General features: G+C 45.9%; 1 protein-coding gene across 1 annotated transcript in view; it reads left to right on the forward strand.

Moving 5' to 3' along the window:
* Positions 1-248: 248 nt before the first annotated feature.
* The window catches only part of LOC147899921 (beta-1,6-galactosyltransferase GALT31A-like), a 35325-nt gene continuing 11986 nt past the window's right edge, over positions 249-23587 (forward strand). The window contains exons 1-3 of the mRNA XM_087376557.1: positions 249-1002; positions 18002-18107; positions 18296-18360. Of these exons, the coding sequence (XP_087232683.1) occupies positions 911-1002; positions 18002-18107; positions 18296-18360 (263 nt within the window). The 5' untranslated portion in view covers positions 249-910. The remainder of the gene's footprint in view (positions 1003-18001; positions 18108-18295; positions 18361-23587) is intronic.

The following is a 23587-nucleotide window of genomic DNA, read 5'->3' on the forward strand; positions in this document are numbered from 1 at the left end:
CTAGCTGCCTCGCCCCACAAGCCTTGCCCAACGCACTTCCACCCCGGGTCACCGGTGCCCATTTTTGAATTCTGGAGAAGCGAAGTGTCCAAGGAGCGAGGTATAATCATGTAGTGGCACAGACGTGCGGGGACAGTGACATGGAAGGCAAGTGACACGTGGAGGATGACGTGGAAGGGGGACAAAGCCGGTTTTGCAGTTGAAGACCAGCGGAACTCTACTACTCTTCGTCAGAAAACCCCCCTTCTTCTTCCCCTTCCTTCCTCGCCACCGCCATCTCCATCTCCATCTCCATCTCCATCTCCATCGCCATTGCCCATTTCCTCCCTCCATTCATTCCTTTCCATACCCTTTCCTTTCCTTCCTTCCCTCTCTTCACCTCTCATAGCCTTGCTTCATCTGCATCCCACACTAGATATCCTTCAACTCGTCCCGCACCGGTTTTCGGTCTTGAGAATGCTCGCCTCACCAGAATTCTCCCCTGAGATCGGCATGCAGACTGCCTAACACCATCAGCAGAAGAAAGGGCTCCCTTTTCTTCCTTGGGTCCAGCACATCCGGCACTACAGTCTGCAGAACTCTAGTTTTGAGCAGCAGTCCTCAAGTGCGGCTGGCACATTTGCAAGCATTCAGAGGAAGCGAGTTCGGTGATCACGGATAGTCTTCAGAAAGGTGGAAGCGATCTGTAGCAGAAAGTTCTGCCGTCAATCCTCTATCTGGGAGCAGCGCAAAGCGACGATTTTGCATATCAAGAGTAACGGATAGTTGGCCCTTTGATATCCCATTCCCTTCTCTACTTGACAGATCGCTTCGCTTGGCTTGGCTAGTGGATAGAAGCGCAGGTCTACATACAAGCTCGCGGTTAGCTTGATAGGGGTTGGTGTGCAAGTGCATCTACCAGACAGAGCCAATGCGATCGAGAGGAACGGGGTGTGTGTCTCCAAAGGTGCTCATAGCCGCTTGTGTTGCGTGCTTTTTAATAGGCACGCTATTCACGAACAGGTTTTGCCTTGTCTTTTTCATGATACATACCTTCATAACTTCTGTAAATGAGATAGAACTTGTCTGGAGCTCAACTTCAGTTTACCTTTTAAGTAACTCACTTCTCGAAGCTTTGTTGTCTGATGGTTTTTTTATGAAACAGTTCTCCGTGGAATATCAGTCACGTTTAACTAGCATGTCCCTAATATAACTTAAAATGTATATCCAGATGAATTCAGGAACATGTGCAAACTCTCATCTTACAACCAAACACACAGTGCAGCTTAAGCTTTCGACACTCTTATACAAAGTTGAAAACCATAAATCCTATATGCATAGCAGGGACTAGCTATTATGACCTCCCCACTGATGTCATCAATGCTAAAGGGTTTGTGAAGCTAGAATAGTCCAGCCTGATGACTTGGCTCGTCTCGTGCCTGGGTAGGTGCATGGTTAACTACACTGAAGGGGAGTAGCCTTGACATCTTTATACCCACCATCTTCAGACCCATGTTTGTGAACCATCATGTGACTTTTGCATACCAATACATCATGTTGTCTTGTCCTTCAAGCCGGGGGGAAGAAGACAATGATTGTCTGGAAGCCTTTCAGCTCATAGTTCCTAGACTTGTGCAAATATCTGATTGTTCACAATTGCAAGGGCAACTCCCAAACCTTGCAATTATGATGTGGTGTGGGATAGAGTGCTCATTACAAGGATGCAGGAGGTCATCTTCATTTTAACAACTACTACTTGCTCCAATCAATTGCTAGGAGCTTGTGTTCTTTAAAAACAGCACTATACAGAGCCTTCAGTCGGACTAGTGAGTTGAACAAGATAATTTTTGTCAATGGATATTGGTTTTGTACTAGAAGCACTGACTGTCTATTCCTGGATGGGAGGCCTATCCCTTGCCAAGCCAAGCTTGGGTAGCTAGTCTCATAGTAAAGATTGGTATAGGAAAATGAGCCCCAAGTAAACTCATGACAAAGTATCTCAACGCCTGGGCCCTGATATGGAAGGCCTCTCTATGCATGGCATGGGCATTTCAGATATCAAAATGTTTTTTTTTTTTTTGGGGGGGGGGGGGGTGCAATGTTGACCTTCAAATGTATTTGATTACAGAAATCTTGAGCTAGTTGGTGCGCTACTCCGAGTACTTTGTTGTGGTGTTCCAAGACTTCTTCGAAGTAGCTTCCTAGCTTTTGGCTGGCTACTCCACCAGATTTTTCAGCTTGCTTCTGCTGTCCCCATAGCTTTCTCTGGCGTGTGCATAGGCTCGGCATCTTAGGAGTAGATGTTGCTCATTTTCTACCTCTCCTATGGGGCAGATTTTGCAGATTCTTTCCTCTCTAAGGACCCTGGGTCCTGCCCACGTATCCCTCTCCACCTCTAGATCATCTTTCAAGCCTCTCAAAAGCCTTCTTTCCACGCATGCATTTCATTGGTAATTGTCTGCAAATTCCAGCCCCAAGTATTTATATGGGGTGACTGTTTCCAAAGACTCCCTTACAAAAGTGACATCAATGTGAGTACCAACCACCATTACCTTTGTCTTGGCTACGTTGGCCTGCATACCTAAGTGTCTGCAGAAGTTCCCCGGTGCATCCAAATGTGCTTGCATGTACTTCTTGCTCATTGCAAGGAAGACTACATAATCTGCATAATAAGCAATAATATAGCATATCCTGCAATCTGGATGCCTTCTTTGTTGTGTATTCTCATCCTCTCTTCTAGATCGTCGATAAAGAGACCAAAAAGAGTAGGGGGCAACCTTGCTTGACCCTGATGATAGCTTTTCCTTTGCAGCATGACCCATCCACAAGTGGCTGTGCTAATTTGGCTAATACGTTCTCGTAGAGTTGGTATGTGGCCTCTTTGAGTTCTTGAGGGACTTGGAGCTTGTCTAGTCTTTCCCATAGCTTCTTATGTGGGAATGTGTTGACCAAGGCTTTCTTGAAATCTAAAAGCAGCAAAAGACAGCCTCTATTTTGTGCTTGGGTACCTCCAATGCAGTTCTTATAGCAACCAAGTGGTCTATTGTCGAGTGTTTGGAGCGAAACCTAGCCTGGGATGGTGCCTTGACGCCCTGTGCCTTTGCCCATTTGCTCCCATTTGCTGAATTTTTGCACAAGAATAGTGCCATACAACTTGGCCATTAGGTTGCTCACCATGATAGTTTTTTGCCATTTTGTTGTCTCCCCGCTTGTGGCATAATCGTAGCTACTAAGCTGCTATTCTGAGGGAAACCCTTCCTCTAAAGCTTATGGAGAGAGAGAGAGAGAGAGAGAGAGAGAGAGAGAGAGACTCTGTCACGGGGACGTGAAAAGTCTAATGTAACTCAGCCCGTGCTTAACCCAGGGTTAACCTTGGTATGGTGGTTAGGACTTTAATGGAGGACCAAGTGGCATGCATGCAAATGCATGTGCTCCCCGCCACCTACCATCTCTCTCCCTCGCTCTCTTGGAAGCATCTTCCACGCTTGGGAGAAGGAGAAGACTATGCTGGACGTCTTCAGTTGTTCTTGTGTTGTTTTTGAGCTGTTTCAGCTGTTTCAAGCCTGTTTTCAGCTTTTTAAGCCTGTTTCAGCTGTTCCAAGGCTAGTACACACTTCTAGGAAGTGCCAGAAAAGATTTTTTGACTTTCTGATAATTCCATACAGATTGCACGAACATCCGTACGGACGTTCGTGGATGCCTCCAACAGGTGCCCAAGGTTGTCTTTTGCTGTTCTGGACCTTTTTGAATGTGTTTTTGGCTGCATGGTGGCTTCTGGAGCTGTTTTGGACGAGTGCAGGCTGCAGGAGGAGCTTTCCCTCTTGCTTTTGGCACGCTCTCTTAGGAGGACTCAGGCACAAATCCCGAGCTAGTCATTTTGGGGTAGATTTGTGGACCATCTTTCCTCTATACCTTTTTCTTGCCTTCCTTCTGCTTTCTTCCTCTCCTTTTCTCTTTACCCGAAAGCTGGCAGTTACCTGCACCCTGCTGAGAGCTTAAACAGGGGATAGGTGCAAGAGAAGAACTCGCCCCTCTTCCACGGATAGCGGCTACAGCTGTATTTGATTTCCTTTTATTTACTTTTGGTCTTTTGGAAGCTTTTGCTGTGCATTTTGTTGCTTGGAGCACTCTCTGGGCCTTGTAAGCTCAAGCAGAAACCCAGTTACAGAGGGTGTGCCTGGGAAGAAGCCAGAGGGTCATTTGGTTGCATTTGATGCCTTGATGCCTTCAGCTGGCACAGATAGAGGGGAAATGCCATAGCATTTGCCTGTTGTATCTCAGTGGTGCATCGTGAAATAGATGCCCAAAGCTTGACATAAGAGTTGGAGGAGGAACAGTTCAAGGGTGATCCCTTGTTGTAAAGCTTTTCACATCTCAGCAGACGTAAATAAATACCGAAAGGGGCGCCTAACACTGTTTTGCATTGAGCAGGGGCATTCTAGCCTCCCCTTGTTGTTGTTGAAGTTTATTTCTGAGAATTGCTAAGTGGTTGAAGTAAATAAAGTTCTTGATGGCTGTAATTGAAGTTTATTTCTGAGAATCGCTAAGTGGTTGAAGTAAATAAAGTTTGCTTTATGGCTGTAATTGAAGTTTAAGACAGAGTAGAAGAAGATCACTGCCCTTTAGATTCATGAAGGCCGGTTTCAGACTCAATGTTGTCAGAGGGGTCATCTACCGATATATGAGCCCCCAAATAAGGACATTGGGGAGAGATTCCTGCAAGATGCATGGTTATGAGGGGATTGCCACGTGGGCAGTAAGTGGTTGCCATGTGTCAGATCTGTGGCCTTTTAAGGGTTGCTAAATGGGCAGTACGTGGGATGGGCTGTGTTGGCAGCACATGGTTGGTTGCATGTGGGCAGCAGATCCAGATTGGGTCTGGATGCCACATGAGCAGCAACAATGGCCCAGCACATAGAAAAGGTAGGGCCATAGAGTCTTATATGGGGCCAGTGTGGGCCCTAGATGCGTAGCCTCTTGGGTCGGGATATAAGGATGGGCATGGCCAGCCATGTCTAAATCAGCCAGGGGCCTGGTCTGGACGGTTACGTATAGTGGTGGTCGGTCTATACGTTCGCTGGTCAGCCCTGGATGCTGGCTGGTCGGCAGGACGGGAGGGCAGCGTGAAAGACGCATTGGGCCTTTGTACTCGATTCAGAAAAACCATGAACGCCCTCAAAAAGGCATAGGTAGAAAGGGGAGTACAGCAGTAGATCTAGGAGCATTTGGCCTTATTTTGGTACTTAGTCTTCAGCAGCCCTTTGGCGGAAGCTGTGGGTTACATGATGGGTCACTTTTGTACTTGGTTCAGTCCAAGGTTGTTGAGCTTTATGCATGCATCAGTTTGTTGTCTATGTTGTTGAGTAATCTTCCAAATTTGTGAGTGCATATAGAGCCTAGGAAGACCCAGGTAAAGGATCTACTATGACAACTGAATGTGGATGTCTTTACTTAATGCTGGACATGATGGTGGTTGATCCTATTGAAGACTATGTCATATTGGGGAGCCATAGAAATAGGAGTGTTTGGAGGTGACCTTGGTGAACTCAAGACTCAGGGGGGTAGGGGATGGTCATGTGTTAGTGCGAGGATAGCCAAACTATTTGTAAATTCACGGGGTGGTGACTCTATTGATGAACTTGATGGTGGTACTTGGGCATTTGGGATCTTCTGTTGGGTTCGTGTTAAGTTCATGTTGTGTCAACTATAATTCCAGAGTCATGGATGCGTTACGGTAAGGGTGAACCCTTAGGGGTTGACTGTGCTTGCAGTAAAAAGGGATAAAACCTAGGGGCATAGGGTAGGCCCATGAGAGGGTTCATTTGAAAAGATCGTTTGTAGGACACATGGCACCATAGGATGAATACAAGTCTTGGCCAGATGCATCGACCTCCACCCTAGTTGTTAGCCCGTGTTCTAGAGATTCCCTAAGATTGAGCTGGGTTCTTTGGAAACAGGCTGGTTTTTCTGACAGCATGTTTTTCTCTTTTTCCTTATAATCAGTGCCTTTCGGTTTGCTGTTTTGTATGGTTTTTTTTCAAGCATTAAGAGAAAGTTCTTAGAAAAGGATGAATACAAGTGTAAGCATTACTAGAAATTTCTTAAAATAGGATGAATACAAGTTTGTTCAGCGCCTTTTGGATTGCTGATTTGTATGGTTGTTTTTTCAAGCATTTATAGAAAGTTCTTAAAAAGGATGAATACAAGTGTAAGCATTGGGGCTAGGAGGGAGGATTCTAGAGAGAGCTCAATAAAGGAGGTCTTAATATGGACACCTTAGGGGTTAACACACACATGAAATCACAAAAAAGAATCTGTTGTTGGAGGATAGCTTGACAGAAGCCCTCATATTTGATGTTGTAGGTATTAGACCTAGATGACGATGGCCAGGTTTGTGAGGAAGGGCAAGGGGAAATCATCGATGCCATCAGTTCTGATGTTTCTAAGAAGGAATGCACCGTTGCTACCCCTCTCGCTGTTATCTCCCTCATCTTGTCACAAATGGAGCATCAAGCAATTTTACCTAACCTGTGATACAATGCTTGTATCTGGCTGTCCCTAGTGGATGAAGGCTTGGTGACTGGAGGAAATCATGCTGTGGGGCAGTATGAATGTGTACAGAATACCATGCTAGGTCTATAGCAAGTTTGCTTCCATGGAGATTGTTCTCAGTAGCCTCAGACGTAGTGGGTTCTTCATTATAACCTGAGTTTGAGTAGAATGCTGATTCAAATTGAAAGGCATCCATGAGGAAGAGACGAGCTTTGATGAGTCTTTGATTCATTCCTTTCCAATCTTGGCAAGCGGTATGCCGTGCACCCTTCTCCCCTCATCATCACGTCCATATATTCTCATCAAAGATAAGCGTTGGCATGGCTCCTTCAAGGGGAGAATTTGTTGGAGTTGCCACCTTTCTAGTAAGATTATTTGGCTGAAAGAGGTGGCAATCGCTCCTTTGTGAACACCCGCAACTAACAAATGGCCCAAACCTTTTTGCTGTGGTATACGACCATATGAGATGGGTTTAGGAGAACGCTCATGTTTGTCTATGTCATTAGTCAATGTGGAACACGGTAGCTCAAGAGGCAAAATACAGATTTAGGCTTCCAACTTCATACCTAGATAGTTTCTCGTCAACAGTTGCAGTTTGATCCCCATCATTGATGTCCAACTGGATTATTCAATTAGAAGAGCACACTTCTTGGAGGAGTCTCAAGATGCACCATTATCATGGTCCGAGTGGACAACAAAGTCTAGTGTTTTGAAGATTTTGTTATTGTCTTAACAACGTATAACATCCTCACATCGAAAGGAGATAATCCCTGATTGCCTCTTTAGAATGTTAAGTGGCTATGTCTGTTGGAAAATTCACGTCCTCATTTGTGAGCCCCCATATGAGGAGAGCAGTGGGCACATGTACTTAGGGTTAGGGCTGCCACATGGGCAGCATATTGGCTGCCATGTGGGCAGCATACAAACAGGAAAGAAAAGCTTGGATATGGGACTGCCACATGGGCAGCACAATCAAATGCTTACTTGGCACGGCGGGGTCCCTTTGGAGGACCAAGATAGTACGGAACTGCCACGCAGCTGTTTGGAGTCCTGCAGCAACAGTACGGAGCAGGGAAGCCTGTCGTACGCACCTAGGACAACAGAAGGCGCACAGGTGGCGAACTGTTTGGCACATCTGGGCAAGAGGGAGGCCTGGATCAGGTTGGCCAGAAGGGGACAGATGCAGGGCACTCTATGGGCTAAATACGGCAGGGAAAGGGGCTGCAATGGGCAGTCCCGTTGCCCTTATATAGGGTCCAGACTGGCTGGTTGGCTGACCAACCATGTCGGCCAGCACACACCCTAGGTGGGTCTCATAGTGTAAGAAATCCTAGATTTACTATATTTAGAACTGTGCTAAGGAACAGAAAAGAGACTGAGATAGCAGAGAACAAGGAATAATTGTATTGCTTGAATATCTGTAGGGTGGATGTGATTGTCATCCATACAATTGGGCCTCTCTTATATAGAGAGTGAAGAGTCACACATGAAAAGGTGTGTACTCCAAAGGGTATGTGCATGAAGAGGTGTGTACCCCTTGTGAAGGGTGTGACCCTTGATGAGAGGGTACATTACAATAGGAATGTCTCTTCATTAGGATGTCTCTTGTGAAGGGTTATGCCTCATTAGGAAGTGTCCCGTCGAAAGGGCAAGTGTCCCGTCGAAAGGTCATACCCTTCCACAAGTGTCCATTCATCAAACCATCCATAAGTCTAGAAATAGAGAAAGGAATACGTCACAGATCGTGACATCCCCTCCCACTCAAAAGAAGACCCTGGTGGAGATAATGAACTAATGTAGAAAATATCACGGTAAATTCTGAAAATACTGTTGTAAAATGTCAAGGTACTGCTGTAAGTCTTCATCAGATTGCCAAGTAGCGTCGGAGTCGTCCAGATCTCGCCAAAGAACAAGGAATTCCGTGATAAGTCGATGTCGAGTCTCTCGCTGTCGATGGTCTAGAATACGCTCAGGAATAAGGAGAACATAATCGTCTTCGATTTCTGGGACATAATCACCTGCAGGAGGAACTGCTTCATCGCCTGGAATGTACGTCTTTAGCCAAGAAATATGAAATGTTGGATGGATTTTACCCCATGATGGTGGTAATTCCAATTTGTAACTTAAAGGTGAATTTTTCTTGACGATCCGGAAAGGTCCATAGTATCTTGGTCGCAACTTAGGAAACACAGACTTAACCGTCTTATAGCGATGTGGGGCTACAAATAATAGCACCATGTCACCAGTGTTAAATTCCAGGTGACGTCTATGTTTGTTGGCAGACCGTTGATACCGCTCTTGCGCTTTTCGCATATGATCCCTGACTTGTAGTAGAATGTCTTGCATTTCTTGAACCAGTTGATCAGCTAGGGCCACTCGATGTTGAAGTACAAAATTTGTTGGTACAATCGGAGTGTGTCCATAAGCTGCTTGGAATGGAGTCATGCTGATGGCACTATGGAAAGAGTTATTATAAGCAAACTCAAGGAGTGGTAGATACTCTTCCCAGGCTGCAAGGCGTGACTGAACATAATGTCGAAGCATTTCTTCCAGAACTTGGTTGACTCTTTCAGTCTGGCCATCTGATTCTGGGTGGTAAGCTGAACTGAACAGTAGAGTTGTACCCAAAGGTTCGAACAGTGAAATCCAAAAGTGACTGGTAAACTTAGGATCTCTGTCGGATATGATATTCTTGGGTAATCCATGGTGTCGGAAGATGTGTTGTATAAAGAGTTTGGCTATGTCCGGGGCCTGTGCACTGCTTTTGCAAGCAACAAAGTGTGCCATTTTGGACAAGCGATCAACAATTACCATAATCTGAGTGTTACCTCTGGAGGATCGTGGTAGTGTTGTAATAAAATCCATGGAAATACTTTCCCACCTTTCAGTTGGAACTGGAAGAGGCTGAAGAAGTCCTGTTGGAAGTCGTCGACTTGCTTTCATTTGTTGACATGATAAGCAAGATGTAACCATGTTGATGACATCTCTTTTCATCTGAGGCCAGTAGTATGTTGCACTGAGTAACCGATAAGTCTTATTGATGCCTGGATGGGCAGCATAAGGAACTACATGATGCTCTTTTAACAAAAGACGTCGAACATCCTTGTCATGTGGTACACACACGCGATCTTGATAATACAGAAGGTCGTCCGTATAAGAATAGGATGAGAAAATCTTTTGTTCGGAAGTCGAAGGTTGATCTTTGGAAAGAACCTGTACTGCGGTGCCGAAGTCTTTATCATTGAAATACTTTCCTTTGAATGAATTCGGAACATCCACAGATAATGTAGAGATTACCATGGCTGATGCTAGAGGTAACCTGCTGAGAGCATCTGCAACTACATTGCGTAGTCCTGGTATGTACTCAATGGTCATGTGAAAGTTGGCCAAAAACTCAACCCAGCGTGCTTGTCTAGCATTCATGACTGGCTGAGTAAAAATATACTTTAAAGAGTGATGGTCTGTTTTGACCACAGAGTCGGCGCCCATGAGATAATGTTTCCAAGAGCGATAAGCATGTACAACAGCAAGAAACTCCTTATCATAAACCGGATATCGGGTTTGGATATCAGAATGTTTATGGCTGTCAAAAGCAATAACTCTGCCTTCTTGCATCAAGACTGCTCCTGTAGCGATGTCGGAAGCGTCGGTCATGACCTCAAATAGAAGGTTTGGGTCAGCAATAGCCATAACTGGTGTAGTAGTGAGTGCTTGCTTGAGTTGTTGGAAACTATACTCTGTTTCGGGAAGCCACTGAAAAACTGCTGTGCTTTTCAATAATTCGGACATAGGAGCTGCGATTTCGGAAAACTGATAGACCTTGGTATGGTAGAAGTTTGCCAATCCGAGAAAAGAGCGGACATCATGAACATTCTTAGGAGTAGGCCAGTTTCGGATTACCTCGACCTTCTTGGGATCCACAGAGATACCTTGACCTGAAATAACATGTCCCAAATATTCGAGTTGGGTCTTGAAGAACTCACTCTTCTCAATGTTGATGTAGAGAGAATTTGCGAGGAGAACTTCAAAAACTTGGTGAAGATGTTGTTTATGCTCAAGTAGGGATCTGCTGAAAACGAGGATGTCATTGAGGTAAACGATGACGAACTTATCGAGGAAAGGCCTGAAGATGTCGTTCATTAATGTCATGAATGTGGCCGGGGCATTGTTTAACCCAAAAGGCATGACCAAACATTCATAGTGTCCATACTTTGTTCGAAAAGCTGTCTTGTACTCATTACCTTCTCGTATGCGAATTTGATGATAACCTGAACGAAGATCAATCTTGGAGAATTGTGTTGCATCTAGAAGTTGATCGAAGAGGTCATCAATGCGAGGCAATGGATACTTGTTTTTGATAGTGAGCTTGTTGAGGGCTCGGTAGTCAATGCAGAGGCGCATAGACTTGTTCTTTTTTTCCACAAGTAGTAGAGGAGATCCGAAAGGGCTGCGACTGGGCCGAATGTGACCTTTGTCGAGTAGCTCGGTGACCTGTCTTTGGATTTCTTCATTTTGAGTGTAAGAAACCCGATAAGGAGGTTTCGACGGTGGATTACTGCCGGGAATAAGTTCGATTGGGTGATCCACTGGTCGTCGAGGTGGTAACTGCTTTGGCAATTCCTGTGGAAAAAGATCCAGGTAGGGCTGGAAAAAAGGTTGGTTGAGGTATTCAGGAGGATCCTTTGTTGGTGTCTCCTCTACTGCCGTAACCAACAGAAGTGAAGTCTTTACTTGACGTTTACGAACCCACTTCTTTACTTGTAGGGCAGAGGCAACTGGGGTTGAAGGAGAGTCCCTAGAACCAGTTAGCTCAATAAGTATGGCTGCGAAAACTGATTGATGGATCATAGTCGTAGAGCCATTGTTGTCCGAGTATGACATCGTACCGAGAAAGAGGCATAATGTCGAAGTTCAACTTGTCCATATAATGTTGGATGTGAAAAGACAAGTTTTTAATCCTGGTGTTGCACAAGAAAGTTGTTCCATTTGCGAGTTCAATCTGATAGTCCATGAGGCTAGGACTGGTGGTCAACCGAAGTTTATCGACCACAGAACTGGCTAGGAAATTATGAGAACAGCCACTGTCGATGAGGATGGTAACCGTTGTTCCACGAATCGATCCTTGAACACAAAGTACTTGAGTGGCCAGGGAAGGTTCGGGGTTGCTGGCAAGGCTCAGGTGGATGGTATTCGCCATTCGAACAGCTTTGCCTTTCTTGTCTTGTGCTGAGATAGCATCTTCTTTTTGGGAAGTGCTAGGTTCCATATTGGAATTTTGCTTTGGTCGCTTGGGACAATCGAACCATCTATGGTCGCTTGTACAGATGGTACAAAGTCCTTTTGTGCTGGAGCTGTTCTTCTTGTCAGTGGCCGCACCTTTATGTTGGGGATGTCGGTAATGACTTTGTGAAGAAGAAGAAACATGATCCTTGGGGGAGTGCTTTTGTTGGAATCCAGCAAATGATTTCTGATGCTTCTGGGGATCTTGAGACTGTCGCTGACCTTGATTACCGAAGTTTTTTCGAAACCTGGTGTTATCTTGAGGGCGAGCACCTTTGGCCATAGGAGAGTTCTGTGTGCGATTAGCACTCTGCTTCCCTGTGTTTAGGAAATCTGTAATGCGCTCTGCGTAAGCAATAGCGCCATCTGTGGTGGTGATGTTTGCTTTAAGAACATCAATGCGTAACGAGGGATTTAGGCCTGAGATGAAAGCATGAAGGCGATCATCCTCAGTTAAACCATCAATCTCCAGCGCCAATGTGGTGAACTGAGAGATATAAGAAGACAGGGAACCCGTTTGCTCCAACTGTCGGAGTTTTGAACGTGCTTGGAAGTCCGCATTGGCAGGTACAAACTGCTTACGGAGCACGTGTTCAAAACGTTCCCATGTTAACACACTTTTTCCGTTCTTTAAGCGTCTTTGCCACCATAGAAATGCTGTATCCTTCAGGAGGGAGGCTGCCAAGGCGATCTTTTTGCCTTCCGTGAGGTCAACAATGTCAAAATACATGCGCATTTTAGCGAGCCATTGGTCAACTGTTCGGCGATTGCGTTGACCAGTGTAGGCTTCCGGAAGTTTGACGTCAAGTCTTTTAGTTTTGGAAGCTTGAAGTAATCGGTAGAGGGCACGTAGTTCAGTGTTTTCTACCTCTGGTGGGAAAGAGTCCGCATCGTCGTCTGGTTGCGTCACGTCATCCTCTGTATGTGCTGGACTTCGAGAATCTTGAAGTTGTTGAACTTTTTGAACCAAGTCGTAGATGCTGTCCTGAAGCTGAGATATTTGAAGTTGCAATAGGGATTCACCTTGAACGTTGCCTTCAGGGGTCTTTTTGGGACTTGATTCTTTAATCTCTGGAGAGGCTTCACGCGAGCGGTGCGACATGTCGGAAATCCCTGTGAGAAAAGTGCGAACTTGCGCTCTAGTTTGTACCATTCCTGAAAGAGGATTCGGGCTGCTCCCTGAGGTTGCTCATGTTGGAGGGGGCAGGCGAGGCAGGATGGAACCACCCGTGGAAATCTGGTAAGGGAGGTCCTGTCGGAGGTAAAACTGGAGATTCTGAAAATGGTGTTACTGCTCGTGATAAGACAGGGGTAGGTAGCAGAGTCCACGGATCTGAAAAAGGGTAAGGAGCTGCTGTCGAAAGAGGAGGATATCCAGGAGAGGGAGTGCCTTCAGAATGTAAATACTGACTTGGAGAAGGTACAACCTGTAGAGGAGGATATCTGGGAGCTGAAGGAGGTGGAGAGTACCGTGGAGATGCCGAAGGTGAAGGGTAAAATTCTCTCCAAAAATGAACAGCAAACTTTCGAGGAATATCGTGTTCCGGATATCTTCGTGTCTCGTGGAACACAACCTGTACTGTGCTGAGGAAATAATGTAACTGAGGTGCCTCACGCAGAAGGTAGAGGATGTGATCCAAGTCACTCGGAGGGCACGTGACACAGAAGACCCAAGATGCAAAGGCTCCAAAATGGGCTGGCTGTGCAATTTGAACACGATATTGTGTAGTAGCTGATGCCTGAGGTGTCCTTGAAATGCCGGGTGAATTACCGGATTCTTTCATTTGCTGTAATTTGTTAAAGAGAATCCTTAAAAAGCAGATTGGAAAGACTCCACCTGGCAATACTTTAATCTGCCAAGTTATTGCGTAGAAGAAGGCTGCAAATCGTTGTCCGGAGGTCCATGGTGCAATGGTTTGCGAGGAGTGCTTGATACTTGTCTGGTCCGGGCTGTCAACAGGCTGTCTTCATCGCGCGAATAGCTGCAACTGGTGCTGATTTGGCAGGGCGAAAATGGCGAAGCAAGGAGGGGCTGCAGGCTATCGATGGTGAAGCTCGTAGCATTTTCCCAGGGCTGGACTGCACAGGAAAAGATTGGCAGGAGCGAGGCTTGGCTGGCAAGGACTGCGCAGGAAAGGAAAAAAAAAAGGGCTGGCGAGGCCAAATGGAATGTGAAGGCCTGGTCAAGGACTGCGCAGGAGGGGGGGGGTGGTCGTGCAGATAGCGCAGGCTGATGAAGAGCTGCGCTGACCGTACGGCTTGTACGGTGCAGGCTGGCTGACCGTACGGCTGTACGGTGCAGGCTGGCTGACCGTACGGCCTGTACGGCAGACTGGCGGGAGTACTGTACGGGCTGTACGGTCGAATTTCGCAGGCAGCAAATGGCGAGGATGGCGCAGGCTGGCGGCTGGCCGTATGGCTGACGCAGGTGTTGCGCAGGGCTGGCCAAAATTTCGTACGTTGCAGTTTCGTGGGGAAATGGCTGCGACGATTCGTTGGGCTGCCTAATGGGTTAGTTGCCCCAAAAATTAATTTGGGGGTTTAGTTAACCCTAGGGTAGCTAGGGTAAACCTAGGGGTAGGGGATGGGTTTAATTTTTTTCCCTTTTTTACCCCTCTAGGTACCCTTTTGTAGGTACTTGGGGCCTAGGAGGTGTGCCTATTCGAAAGGGTGTGACCCTTGGAATAGGTGCACCTGTTCATGAGGGGATATGTTCCTTTTGTTAAAAGGGGTGCGAACCTGCATGAATAGGTATGTCCTTTTGCCCACGATGGGGTATGTCCCATGAGTGAGGAGTCGAGACTCGTAACCAAAAGGTGTGTCCCATGGTGGAAAAGGTGCGTCCCTTGGTTTTGGGACAGCCCAAGCACCTGAAAGGACACGATTTTGGTCGTGTCCATTCACATCAACTTGTGATGTGAGGGAGATGGAGAGGCCAGGATGACTTTAGGCCGGGTAGGCGTTAAAAAATTTTACGCTCATCCTCTCCATCTCTTCCATGCACAACGTGCACGGATGTCCTTCTAGCGGCAAAAATGTATCAGATCAGCGCTAGAAGGTGGGGGGCATTTCCTACAGGCAGGAGCGAATTTTGCTCTGATACCACTGTAAGAAATCCTAGATTTACTATATTTAGAACTGTGCTAAGGAACAGAAAAGAGACTGAGATAGCAGAGAACAAGGAATAATTGTATTGCTTGAATATCTGTAGGGTGGATGTGATTGTCATCCATACAATTGGGCCTCTCTTATATAGAGAGTGAAGAGTCACACATGAAAAGGTGTGTACTCCAAAGGGTATGTGCATGAAGAGGTGTGTACCCCTTGTGAAGGGTGTGACCCTTGATGAGAGGGTACATTACAATAGGAATGTCTCTTCATTAGGATGTCTCTTGTGAAGGGTTATGCCTCATTAGGAAGTGTCCCGTCGAAAGGGCAAGTGTCCCGTCGAAAGGTCATACCCTTCCACAAGTGTCCATTCATCAAACCATCCATAAGTCTAGAAATAGAGAAAGGAATACGTCACAGATCGTGACACATAGTCCCATAAAGGGGGCTGCTGGGTTGGTTTACAGACCAGGGTGGGTCAGCCATTTTGAGGCTGCTGGGTGGGCCCGTTTGGGGCCCTTCAGGTCCTATAAAAGGAGCCCCTTGGAGGCTCATATGTCATCCACTAAGGCAGCAATCCAGCAGCAGATTGGAGCAGCAGAGCAGCATATATTTGGGCCACCATCCAGAGGATCGAGTGGGGCTGAAGAGCTGCAGACATAGCTCAGGAAGGGGTGGCACCCTTGGCTGTCTTCCAGGGCAGCAAGGAGTGGGCACGGTGACAAAGTCTACTGAAGCTCAACGAGGAGTACCCAGGCTTAGGGATCTAGAAGTGCCACAGAGGTAGTAGGATAACACCTTTTGGTAAGGACAAAGGACCATGATTTGGTGGGACTCTGGACTCCTTTTGTATTGTGTCCTTTCAGATGGAAATATATTTTGTTGGTTCTATATCTCAGTTAGAGCATTGTCTATTTACTGGCTTGCACATGTTTGATGAGCGCACAAAGTAAAGAAGTTTGTGATTCCACCCCCGACCCCACTGTGTGAGTTTCTGCGCTGTTCTATCTATCTTCCGCTGCATGCACCCTCTGTTAGGTGGTTATTTCTAACAATGTCTTATCGTGGATGAGGCTTATCTTGTGAAAAATCCGAATGCCAGGCATACTAAAGCAATAGTTCTTTGAAAGTAAAAGAACATGGACAATTACTGGTACATTAATTTAGAATAGTGCCAAAGATCTTTGCTGTCTAATGATGTTAAGCAAGATGTAGCTGTTGGACATCATTGGACAACATGTCATTCTGGGACAAGATGAACCAGTGTCCTTTCCTGATTGGGGATCCTTCTGGATTTCTTGATTGCGGCATTGTTGATGGTGGTTTCACTTAGTTGGACCAAATACATGAAGGTAAATGATAAGAGGTTGGTTGAGCTTCCTTGAAACCAATGTGACCGTTTATGCTGTGAAACTTACTCAAGAAGATAGTCTATTCTATGACAAAGTTGAGTGGGAGGGGAAAAACTCAGTGGTTCCTAGCAATAAAGCCACTTTAAGACAAAGTAAGGTGGTCCAACAATGCTTACTTTACTAGAGCATATGGAGAGGCTTGTGTATTGAAGCTTTTAGCAGGTGGACTTCAGAGAGCCATCAATTGTTATGTTACATGGATAGAATATGTGGTCGATCCTCAAAAGATTGATTTTGAGGATCAATTTTGAATATCAGGATTAGGAACGATGTTGGTGTATTGGCTAATCAACAAATTGGAGTTCCGGAACCTTGAACAGATAAGTAGGAAAGTAGAGAATTCATCCTCTCTTTTTTCCTAAATATTGTTTATATGTTAAATTCTATTTCCTTGAGGTATCTTGAGCGAGAAAGAATATTGATTAAAATGAGGAAAAAGAGAGAAAAGGAGAGGTCTACAAGAGTCACATCAGCAAACAGAGCCTGTACAGGCTTGGTGGCTTACCTCAGTGTATGCTTGCTGATGGATTTGTTTGTCACAGTTTTGGCTATATTTGTATTTGGACATCAACCTCTATTTATGAAATTTGTTTGGATGAATTATGAATATCTGTTTTTATTCTCTTCATATTTGAAGAGTAGTATAAGCACATGGAGTGAGTTGGCATTCAAGTTTTCGTTGTGAGATCTCAAGTCTTTCTTTATTGCAGTGCACAAGGGTTGGCTGTAGCAAGCAATTCTTTTCTCTAACAGGATTTTACATATAGTAGATCTATAATTCTCATAGCAACTTTTGAAGAGTCTGTACAACACTCTATCCAATAGGGGTTGGAATGCATGGTTGTCAAGAATGATCCTTTAGCACCCGTGAATGAATGGTTAAAATACACATGTGTGTATTGATGCTGATTCATGTCTATTTCCCAGCATTAAATGGGACGATGGACGCAATTGCGTGTCAATATACAGAAGGGAGTTTCTGAATGCTAATATTTTGGTAATGCTTGGAAAGAACTAGGGTCCTCAAATCATTTGTACGTTGTTTCCCTACATTGAACAGTTCCTGCAGCTAATCTAGTTCATTTATTTGATGCAATGCATCAATCATGACCCTTGAGCTCCCTCATTACCTCCAATTCTCATCCAAAAGATACCAACCTGCTTTTCATCCTTGTACTTATACATTGTCGTTGTTATCTCAGGTGCCAAAGAATGATTAATGTCAAGTACTTAATTTTAAAGCCTACATTTCTATTGCAGCTGTTTGCAACTTGAGTTTTCTGAGTACTGTTTGTTTTATGCATGGTTTCTCATACTTTCTTGGAGCTGCCCAACGTGCCTCTTGGAACTAGCAACACTTTTGATACCGCCTCTCTAGTCTGAAGGATATTATAACAAAGGAATCCAATTATTTCTACACATCTGGAATTACCTAATAAAACAATTTTTTTATTTAATCATTCATGGCTGGTGGGTGAAATTATAAATATGTTTGTTTTGTTGCTTGCCTACATGATGCCCTTGACTGCCTAAACAAGACCATGGGCTAAATCAGAGAAAGGGAAGGGGTGATTTGGGTATTTCACCTAGTGATGTAGCACGATCTGACACATTCACTTTCGTCATGATCTTTTATACGGTGCTATGTTGCTTACTCTGCTGGTGTGCAGGTTCTGGATAACATCAGACCCTCAAGAAGAGTCTGATAATAATCGAAGGAAGGTTGCACCTGAAGAAGAACTTCGGATTTCTGCGGATAACTGCGGATCCAAAAATGTATGAGGTGACATCTGATGTTAAATAGATGGAGAAGATCTGAACAAATATAGGGCTACAATATGTTGAAAGTGTATGTTATCATGAATTCACAACCCCCCCGCCCCCCCCTCCCCCTCCCCCGCCCTCAACCAACCAACCCAAAAAAAAAAATGAAACTTTGACAGAGCTTCCTATCTTTTTATCAGAAAGATGCATCGGGGCAAGGGAAAGACATTCTCATAGAAGTTTCAAGGACACATGATGCCATCAAGTAAGTGCTTTTGCATGAATTTTCTCACAGTAGTCGCCTGAGTTTTCACTATATTATCACCATGCAAATCTTCCCCCACTATAAGCAGATACATTAATTTAATCTTTTGTATCTTTGTTTTGATCCATCTTGATCCCCATTGTGCACAAGTGATACTTGATATGAATAATCTGAAATAGCAATCATGCAGAGGGTTTATTCTATGCTTTTTAATACATGTAGTTGTTAAAAGTTTGCTGTACAAGTTTGTGCAGGATTTTTTTTGTTTCATGTTGAAGTAGCAAGAAAGGCCAAGTTGATGTATATGTACAAATCTAAGATAGAACACAATCAATGCACGTCTGATGTGCCTCCCTTGTTTATCATAAAAGACAGCTGCATTATATTAGGATAATTATCCCAACTAACAATCCAAAACTAGAACCCCTTAGCCATCCAAAATGCCCTCAATTGTGTGAGACATCATGATGGTCATACTAATAACGTCTAGGGGCCCCTTAGCATGGTTTCATACACCATCCATACCAGAGAAGATTTAATTCCTTGGTAGTCCTGATGACTGTTGTGGAGGAGCAAACCTTGGTAGGACTTTCGGGTTGGTTATCCTTAGTACACTGTACATGCAAGCAGCCCATTGACTGATTCTTGGCAAGAGAGCATGCATGTTAGTTGGGACTTGGGGCTCAGCGTGTTGTGTTGTTAGGTAGATCACTTGCAGGTTTGTGATTCCAGCTTCCTTGGCGGCCTTTCTTCATTGATCATTGGCTGTTATTGCTCGCTATCTGCCTAAGATATGTTCGGGGTTGCTATATCTACGTGATCCAGTGTAATGGCTTGTTGCAGGCATGAGTATGTGAGTGATAGCTGGTCATGTAATCCTCCAACAAGACCTGTAGGTTTGAGGGAGGAGGTTTGGTTATGCAGTTCCAGCAGCAAGCGGATCTGAGATTGGTGGAGCAATCAGTCTGCAAATCTTCATCAGGAAGAGCAGCAGCAAGGAGTGTCCATAAGCACACCATGGCACAGAACACTGAAGCTCTAGGAGAGCATGCAGGCTCACGAAGATTGAAGGTGCTAGCAGGGGGTAGTTGATAGTTTTGGGTGGTCAGGGGTCCACATCTAGGCAACACCTGTCTGCTACATGTTGGCACACTGAACAGTTTCTTTTGTATCAGATTTTGCCCATATTGTTTGGAGCAATCTATAAAGACACAATCTACTGTTCTACTCTACTTCTGCAGTGTTCAAAGATCTAAGTCTGTATGCATCTCTCTATGCACTTGTGTACCCATTCATGAAAGAAGTGAGCTTTGTATTAGCACTAAGTGGTTTTTGGCTTACGTTGTCATTGTTCTTCTGTTGTGGGGCACATTGGCTGTAGCAAACAACCTCCAGCTCTGTTTTCCAACATGTTATTAGAGTCCGGAGGAAGATTCACCAGTGCTAGAAGCTTGAAGGTGAGAACCTTTGGAAGGAGATATTGGTTCAAGCTTGTAGATGTGACTTCTATGCCTGAAGGATAGGTAACCTGCGAGGGGGGTGATCAAGATTCAGACAGGTGTACTTCTCCTAAGCCTTCCTTTCCTCGTCATGGCTGCTAGACTACCCATCCCAAGCTTTGGGGAATTGGGTAGGCTTGACGAAGCAACTAGCCTCTTTATTGGAAGATGAAGCTCTGGACTCACCTTGATGGTTTAGATGATTTGGGAGATAACGATGGGAGGTGAGCTAAGACCACATTATATCCAAAATGCAGCTGGAATAGTAGTAATTCCAGCAGATCCAGATGTAGTCAGAGAGTGGTTACTGCGAGATGCAGAGGCCCTGGCCATACTTACTTGCACAACCGCAGACTTCAGCAAGTTTTGCAAATATTCAGGCATGGAGGTCAATGTTAAGCTAATGGTGATTGGGTCACGAAACAAACAGATGGATCTCACATTCGAAGGAGAGTCTTTGGAAATGGTCACGACATACAAATACGTAGGGTTGGATTTTGCAGACAATTACAACTTACAAGTGGAATGCATGTGTGGCAAGAAGAATCTTGGGAGATTTAAAAGCCTTGTACAGATTTCAAAATAAATGCAGGAAGGCACACTGTGGAATTGGGAGATGAGGAAATTTCTATACGCCATGCTTGTGCAAACAGCGATTCTTTATGGATGCTTGGCTTGTGCACCTGGTGTCTCTAGACCGTATTGGAAAATAATAGAAACAATGCATAAACGCTTTATCATAGGGGAGCTATGGGTCAAGACATAAACACACTATCCCATCTTACTAGCCAAGACCGGTATGATACCACTGGAGGGAGAAGCTCTACGCCAGTATCTAGGGTACCTCAATAAGATCGGGACGATGGATGCAAATTGGATACCACACAAAGCCATGCAGGCCACGAAGACCATGGTCTGGTACAGAGATGGGGAGGAATGGATGGAGATATAGGGCATAAAGACCGCTGATATACCACAAGATCCAAGTGAAATCAGAGACCTAGTAACGCAGAAAATGCTACAGAAGATTTGACTAGATCAAGGAACAATCAATCGGACAGACAGTTACACAATGCATAGACATCTCGGGGAAGACATCTCAATGCTTAAAAGGCATTTAATCTACAAAATAAAAAACAGTTCACATGATTTAGAGGTGGAGAAGGGCAGGTGGGCGGGACCCAGGATCTCAAGAGAGAAAAGGATATGCAAAATTTATCCTGCAGGGGCAGTGGAAGATGAGCAGCACATACTCATGAAGTGTAGAGCTTATGTACATATCAAGGAAAAGTAAGATGGCAGCAGGGGTAATCTGAAGAAATCTACTGGCACAGCCAGCCCAAAAGCTCTGAGCTACCTAAAAGAAGTCTTGAACAAAGTCCTTGGCCTAGCATTTCTTTAATTGGATGTAAATGACCAATACTTGTTTAACAGTGGTCACCAGTCCCATTGATTCTGAAGGTCTCAACATGACTTTAGTACAATCATATCATATAATCTCTCTCTCTCTCTCTCTCTCTCTCTAGTAGCGCCGCTCCCCCCCTCCCCTAGCTCCGCTTGCCCCCTCTAGGCCACCCCCCCCTCCCGTAGCCTCTGCCCCCCCCCCCCCCCCCCCCGCCCCCGTAGCCTCTGCGCCACCCCCTCCCGTAGCCTCTGCGCTCTGCCCCCCCCCTCCCGTAGCTCCGCTCTGCCCCCCCCCTTCCCGTAGCTCCGCTCTGTCCCCCCCTCCCGTAGCCTTTGCGCCACCCCCCCTCCCGTAGCCTCTGACCCACCCCCTCCCGTAGCCTCTGCGCCACCCCCTCCCGTAGCTTCTGTGCCACTCCCCCCGCTCTCCCTCCCCCTCTCGCAGCCTCTCCCCGCTCCCCCTCTCTCCGCTCTGCCCCCCCTACTATACCCTCTCCGCTCTGCCCCCCCCCCCTCCCGTAGCCTCTGCGCCACCCCCCCCCCTCGTAGCCTCTCCGCCCCACTCCCCCTCTCGCAGCCTCGGTAGGGACCTGCTACCTACCCTCGCTTGCACTTGGCCTGCTGCCTTGTGGTCTGAGGGCCCTTGTCTGCTGCAAGCCTTGGCTTGCCACTGGCCCTACGCAGGCCTGCGCACCCCTACAGCAATGCTGAACAAGATCTGCCTCTGCAGGAAATCGTGCACCTGAACAAGTCCTACAATGGCCCACAAACCCAAACAATCTCCAAAGCCAATTGTGGGAGAGATCACAAAACGCATCTCCAGGAGTGGATTAGCAATTGATAGCCAACCAGTCCTGAAAACATCGGATGCAATGGGCACCAATGCAGTTCTTTCTCCCGCAGCCATCATCTCTACTCCGACCACTGCCTCCCTCACTAGTGTACCACTCAGCCTGCCCCCCACAGGAGAGGGTCACAGTTCCTCACCCCCCACACAGCTCCCTTCTGTCTCCACCACTCTTATGTCCCCCCTTCCCCTCACCCAGCAGCCTTTCTCCACTCCTCTGCCATATACAGCCAGCCTATCTCCCACGCCCCCTCAGCCATACGCCATTTTCCAGTTCGCACCCCACCGGGTCCCACGTGAGACGATAGATTACATCTTTACGGAGCTACATCGACTACGAGATCATACCGTAGCACAAGATCAGCTTATTCAGAGCATGTGCCAGGAGATCACTCACCTCCGTCAGGAGGTTGTCTCTCTCACTGATACAGTCACAGCGGCCCCGCGCACTACACCAGAGGTGGAGGAGCGGATCGCTACCAACTGAAAATCCCGCTCTCTCTTCAACTAGACATAAGGAAGAATGTTAGGGATTAGTTGTACTCGAAGTCTACTAAGTGGTTTCCATGACATAAGGCAGCTCATGCCTGCCACCTTTCATGTAAAGTGTTTTTTTCCTCAGAGGTGGTCGCACTTGTATGAATTTACCTCTTGTTTAAACCACTTTGCTCTGCTGAACTCTTAGGATTCTTTCTCCCCCACCATAATGCCGCCTGCTATTGCCTTCTTGCAATATTCAGAGAGTAAGACTCTTGCAATTCATTATGATACAGAGTATTGTGAGGTTTCTTTGTCAAATATTAGAGACCACTTCTCCATTGTAGAGAAGAGATTGAGTTGCATCAAGTGACTGAAGTTGAAGATGTTTCAATGGCACTTCAGTTGGTCGAGTTGGAAGAGGGAGAGAAAGGATTTAGGCTTGACTGATGGAAGAATCCAATGTTCATGGTGGTGACTACCAAGAAGAAAACATCCTCTAGTAAAGCTGACTTTGTGTCGGATGTGAGCATTCTTACTATGTTGCGACACCTTTGGGGGGTCCGAGGGTCAGGCGGAGTTGCAGTACTCCTTCGTTCAGCGCTCACGAGCTTGATCTCCGTGGTTAGAGGGGATGTCCATGCCCGTTACCTATGGCTCCGATTTCGACGCCCCTCCACACGCGACCTCTTTATTGCAGTCTGCTACTTTCCTCCTGAGACGTCACATTTCGCACGGATGCTTCGTGAGGATACGGGGGTATCCCCCTATCTAGATCTCTACTCAGACATTGTGGAGCTCTCTAGATGCGAAGAGGTCCTCCTAGTTGGGGATTTCAATGCAAGGACATGTGCACATTAGACATCACTCCTGGACTTCCACTCAGATCCGGTTCTATTACCTGAGATGGACACAAAGGACTTGGGCTTCCCCCGCTCCTCGGCTGATAGTCGTGCTCCCGTTATTGCGTATGGGCAGGTTCTTTTGGACCTTGGACGTA

Source organism: Dipteris shenzhenensis, chromosome 7 (assembly GCF_047967505.1).
Source record: "Dipteris shenzhenensis isolate YYH24624 ecotype China chromosome 7, Dip_SZ_1.0, whole genome shotgun sequence".
Taxonomy (NCBI): domain Eukaryota; kingdom Viridiplantae; phylum Streptophyta; class Polypodiopsida; order Gleicheniales; family Dipteridaceae; genus Dipteris; species Dipteris shenzhenensis.